The sequence below is a fragment of the Morone saxatilis genome, unplaced genomic scaffold (assembly GCF_004916995.1).
Source record: "Morone saxatilis isolate NCDOM2014 unplaced genomic scaffold, NCSU_SB_2.0 Contig9, whole genome shotgun sequence".
Taxonomy (NCBI): Eukaryota; Metazoa; Chordata; class Actinopteri; family Moronidae; genus Morone; species Morone saxatilis.
This window is the reverse complement of record NW_023340268.1, coordinates 4,594,041-4,599,763: the sequence shown is the minus strand read 5'-3', so window position 1 is coordinate 4,599,763 and position 5,723 is coordinate 4,594,041. Positions and strand designations below refer to the sequence as shown.

The 5,723-nt window shown below is 40.3% G+C and overlaps 1 protein-coding gene across 1 annotated transcript; it reads right to left on the bottom strand.

The window, feature by feature from the left end:
• Nucleotides 1-342: 342 nt before the first annotated feature.
• Nucleotides 343-4,679, bottom strand: trhrb (thyrotropin-releasing hormone receptor b). The gene is made up of 2 exons (XM_035681472.1): nucleotides 3,833-4,679; nucleotides 343-2,090 (listed from the first exon to the last, which is right to left on the bottom strand). Exons 1-2 carry the CDS (start codon nucleotides 4,613-4,615, stop codon nucleotides 1,665-1,667), a joined length of 1,209 nt encoding a protein of 402 aa, XP_035537365.1. The 5' UTR covers nucleotides 4,616-4,679; the 3' UTR covers nucleotides 343-1,664.
• Between the last annotated feature and the right edge of the window lie 1,044 nt (nucleotides 4,680-5,723).

Genomic DNA, 5,723 nt, shown 5'->3' with positions numbered 1-5,723 from the left:
CTTGTTTATCACACTAACAGTCCCATTTTTGTTTTGAATAGATTCTGGCATCGGCATGGAAAAAATATGCCCCGATTCTTCATCTCTCTGAGAAAACTCTGGTTGTTTTTCCAGGCCGATATAAATGAGATAAAATTAGAAAGAGATTACATACACGCATCATTTCCTGTGAATCCCTTGTGCGTAGTTGTAGTAGACAATTTCCTGCTGGAGCTAACAAGTAAACTACTATATAGAAAGGTAATTACTGAATGGAAATACATTGAAGAGCTGTTGCTTTAAAATAAACAGTTTTGACAGGGTTTGATTGCATGAAAATTAAAGAGTCAAAGACATAAGAAGACCAATCAAGTTATGCAGGCGTACACAGCAACCAAAGGGATACCTGGCAGTCCAGAGGTTGTTCTTGCACGTGGCTTTATCTATTAAGCTTTATACAATGCTTTCCTGCCTATAAATAAAGCCATTAGTGACAACTTATAGACCCACCTAATATAATATAATAAATCAAATATAAATAATGCCTTATTAGAAACAGGATGAAGCTATGGAAGCTATAACAACACATAATAAACATCATTATGGCACTTTTTTAAATTCAAGTTACTTTATATAGTTTTGTTTCTCCTCTCTGTCAGTAAACGCTCTGTTCGTCATTAGCGGTGGGAAATCTCAACACGCAAATCCAGAGACCTTATGAAGACTTAACCCCAGCGTCCAGAACACACTCAGCACAGTCTGTCTTGGTTTCCACATTGTGCTCAAGGCCACATACATGTCCTTCACAATAAAAATAGGGCCTGTTTTGTCCGTGAAGGTTCAGGTGTGACTCACCCTTTAATGGACCACCTGCTCTGAACACAACAGGGGGGCAGAATGACATTTAGTTATTAAAGCTGCACAGGGTGAGGTGGGGTTTTTTTTGGTGTGAAAATAACTCTAATCCTCACTTTAAATCCAAAAGTCTGTCTGAAACTGAAAAATGTCCCATCATGAATTTTAATATGTACAGTACGATCAGTTCACTCTTGGAAAATGGTGAATGAAAACTGAATTCCAAGCCGGAGTTGTTGCTGTTATTTTGGTTTCTGTCATCTCTTTGGTATCCTTTGGTTTTAGAGCATCGCTGACCGGCTGTGTTGGTAAACGTGAATGTGTTTAGAGCAGTTTACTGACTCTCACACTGCAGGATTTCTGGAAATGGAGTTCACATTATGTCAGACCTTGCCAGTTCTTGCCATGCTGCCCTGTGCAGCTTTAAAGATCAGAAAATGAGTCTGTGCTGAACTGCACTATGGCACAACACCAAATATCTGAGGTGGAAATTGTGTTTTTGTTCACATTCATGTTTTATTGACTCATACATAGTATATTACGTGGGTAGGTCCGAGATAAGATAACAGCTATGCGTGTTAGCTAGTGCTTATCTGTCGATGTTTGTTGCTCTACAATGTCCGGTATCTTTCTCGATGAAGAGCGTGTTTGGCTTTGTGCCTCAAAGACTGTCAATATGCATCAGTGGCTGTAATCTGTGTTTACATCTCTAGCTACAGCCACCTGGCTTTGAAAAGATCAGCAGGCACTCAGGAAACAATGTCCCCACTTAACAGACTCCATTAAATAACATTTTAAAACTCTTTAATCCTCCACTGACTCTCAGGCTCTCAGGCGTCACTAAAATTCACCTTCCCGTACACACAAGGGTCTGGGAACATCATTTTCTGATCAGTCAGCAGTTCATCTGTGACGGTGAGCTCCTCCAGCTCTGTTGTGAAGTGATCAGTGCTCTCCACCATCGACGTGTCCTTCACTGCGCTGTACGTGAGGGCCACACTGTAGGTGGTGGGTTTGTCCAAGCCTTTCCTCCCACAGCGGCAGATCTTGCGGAAAGCGGCGCGAAACTTCTGAGACATGGCGTTGTAGATGACCGGGTTGATGGCGCTGTTGAGGTAGATGCAGATCCGACAGAAAAGCAGAAACCAGTTGTCCAGGTAGGCCTGGTCCAGGAAGGAGTTGACCACCACCAGAGTGCGGTACGGCATCCAGAGTGTGGCGAACAGGATCACCACCACAGCCAGCATCTTGGTAACCTAGAGTGAGAGAAATATGAGAACTGCTGCTGCAATAAACAAGGATCTATAGTGACCAAATCAATACTGCTGAGCTGTATCTAAAAACAGCAGACATGGAGCCACCCTTTTTATGATTCATTGACATCTAGAAAGAGGCAATAAATGTTTATTTGACAACGAGGGAGTTCTTCCCTTTTGTAATCTCAGTTGTTAAAGAGTCAATTCACCCAAACTCAAAAACTAAAAATACTGCTTGACTAGACACTACAAGAAGTCAAATAACTGTTTTATAATAATTTATTTTAGAGCTGAAACTATTAGTCTATTAATCAATCAGAGGGGAATTAAGTTATTTTTATGCCGTTGTATTTTTATTCTATTAGTAAACTGAATATCTTTGAATTTAAAAACTAGGACTTTATATGTTATAGTCCAAACCATTAATCAAGGAAATAATTATCCAATTAATCTATAATGAGGATAATTGTTACTTGGAGCACTCATTTATTTGTTTGTTTGTTCATTTATTCATCCATTCATTGATGTTTTTGTAATCTGGGTGAATCAACACATTTTTCTCAGAAACTGGGGCGGCAGTAGCTCAGTCCATAGGGACCTGGTTTGGACCGTAGGATGGCCTGTTCAAATCCAGCGTGGACTATTGAATATGGAGGTGAACTGGTAGCTGCAGAGGTGCCAGTTCACCCCAGTGACGCTGCTGAGGTGCCCTTGAGCAAGGCACCTGACTTAAGGCACCGTACTGCAGCAGACCCGTCGCTCTAGACTTCTCTCCACATCAACTGCATGTGTAAAGGTTTCTGTGTGAGTAAAAAAACATGCTAATAAGAGTGAAAAGATGAATTTCCCCGAGAGGATAATTAAAGTAATTAGTTTAAATTAATTAAAGCCAAAACTGTTCTCTCTTACAATGTTTTTTTCCAGGAAGATGAGCATTAACTTAAAGGAAATTAAAGAGGTTACAATATAATTTTGTGTTTTGTAATTAATATATAAGTTTAAGTGCAAAGCAACCGATATTAATCTAAAGCCATGACTCTTAATAATATTTTTAAATTAAGACAAGTGGATGAATGCCTTATGCACAGAGAATGCCAGTTGTTTTTATTTATTTATTTATTTTATTTAAAGAGATGGAGGAGTATTCAGATCATTTATTTAAGTCCTGCACTGTAATTTTTTTTTTACTTGAGTAAAGTATTTAAATATTTCCTCTTTTCTTCGGCCTTTGACACCATGTAGAGCGTTGATTTTATGTGTATACATGCATATTTTTCATATGCACTATTGTTTGTTATCTGGTGCGGGCATTGCTTTATTTATTTTATTTTATTTTACTATTTTATTCTATTTTATTTATTTTATTGCTTTTATCTTTTACTGTGTACTTTCGCTGTGCTTCCTATTGTTTATTCTATTTTTATTCTGTATATCTTTTTGTGCAGGCACTTTAGAAGCCTTGTGTTTGTTGAAATCGTGCTATATAAATAAAGTGGATTGGATTGGATTGGATTAATAAATAAATTAATAAACAAAATACTCTATGCAGAAAAACTGCCCCTGTGAGTGTTATATTATAGTTTATTTTAATAAATGCGTAAATTGCGGGGAAAACTAGATTGACTTTATGGTTTCAAGATAAGTAATGTGTGACTGTATGATATTTGGATATACTGATTGAGATACATGGTGTCAGCCTGGCTGTCATCCTCTCCAGCCTCGTACACCACCCACCCACCCACCTGTCTGCGGGAGGTCGCGGTGGAGCTGGAGTGACGGGAGTTCTTGCAGCTGGTTCTGTTGTTCACGTTGTGGTTGTTGTGTCCGTTCTTCTTCTTGTCTTTGGGGTCTGAGGGCAGCGGGTTGAGGAAGAGGATCCTGGCGATGAGTCCGTACAAGACCGCAGAGAGCAGCAGCGGCAACACGAAAAAGACGCCGAAATCAAAAAAGTAAATGGGTAAATAAAACTTCCTGGGGACTCTGTAGCCGCAGGTGATGATGGTCATGTTGTCGTACACCAGCTCCTGGATGTCTGACAGGTAGAACCACATCACACAGTAAAGAGAAGTAAAAGCCCAAACGAATAAAATGATCTTTTTTGCTCTGGACAGGGTGCACAGAAACTGAGCTTTAATCGGATGGCAGATGGCGATGTATCTCTCTATGGTGAACGCTGTTATGGAGCAAGATGAGGCGTTGATCCCGAGATACTGAAAGTAGGTGATGCAGAGGCACCCATAGTGGCCAAACACCCAAGTTTCGAAGATACTGTCCGTGATGGAGGGTACACCAGCCGCAGTAAGCACCATCAGATCAGCCACAGCCAAACTCACCAGGTAGCAGTTGGTTGGAGTTCTCATGTGTTTGGTGGTGAGCACCACCAGGATGACCATAACGTTGCCAACGATTCCTAGAGCACAAATCACGAAAAGCAGCACACTGCTTATCACTTTGTACTGGATACTGTAGTCCGTCCAGTTCCCCAAAGTGTGGTTCAGCTCTGGAACTGTTGTAAAGTTTTCCATCTTGTTGTTTTAGCTCAAATATCCGAGGAAAAATTGACCGATCAGCGGGTTTGTTGCTTCCTGACGCACCGAACAGGTTTTACGCGCGACAGAAGCGAGAGATTAATCAGCTCTGCAGGTCCGGAAAAGTGTACATTGATCTAAAAAAAAACTCATGAAAATGCACCCAGCGGTGTGCTGCACATTAAAACATTCATACTGTGACAAAGAGCTGCTCGGACTCTGGTGTAAGTCCGCGGTCGTGTTGTGCGTAAAAAGCGATGCGTCGCCGTGTTCTCGTCAGGACAAACTGTCTGTCAGACAGATGGCGGTTTGGTTTTGAGCCTTGCTCTTGGCACCAGCTCTCATTACGCATGCGAGGGGATTAGCCCATCATTACATTTTCTACACCAGACCTCCTCCCATCAACAAAGCTGCTCAACCGACCAAATGTAGCAACATATTTGTGTGTTTCTGTTATTCTAATATGGTTATTGTTTTGCTTACGGAAGGCTTCAGGAATCAACGTTAGTGCTGCTTATAAAGATTATTTTAAACACGCAGGTGTGTGTGTGTTTGTCTCTGGTATGTTGAGCTGCGTCTTGAAAGCAAGTTTAAACTTAAAATCAGAATTCATTATGTAAGATTTCTGTGTTTCTATAAGAAAGGCTCACCTCTGATGACCAGCTCAGCTCAACAGGCTGCCACTTTAATAAAGCAGACTACATTATGGAATGAACCGCAGTTTCTGCAGTATTTTTATGCCTTTAGGCGAAGCTACGAGCACTTTCTCCTTCAGTGTAACATTTGGAATTTAACTTAAAAGTGAAAACATGTTTGGAAGATGGTGGAGGAGCCTGTACAGCCTTCTTTTGCATGACTGCATTCATAAAGATGTGTCATTTTTTAAAATATTAATTTGAATGTTATCTGGTACATTTCCAGGTTACAGCTGATGGATGAATTCTTGGTTAATCTAAGATCAAGACAGTTCTGACTAGCAAAGTGTCCATATCATCACTATGAATAGATTGTCTTCTCTCCACTTACAATATATATCAAGGCTGCAGTCAGTATCCAGAGCAGAAATTCTGAGGTCATGAGACATATTTTATGTGTATAAACATAG

Bases quoted from the DNA above. Each gene is read 5' to 3' on its own strand.
- trhrb (XM_035681472.1), bottom strand. From the start codon at position 4,615: ATGGAAAACTTTACAACAGTTCCAGAGCTGAACCACACTTTGGGGAAC. The intron at 2,091-3,832 runs GTGGGTGGGTGG...CTCTCACTCTAG, and splicing joins CCGCGACCTCCCGCAGACAG to GTTACCAAGATGCTGGCTGT.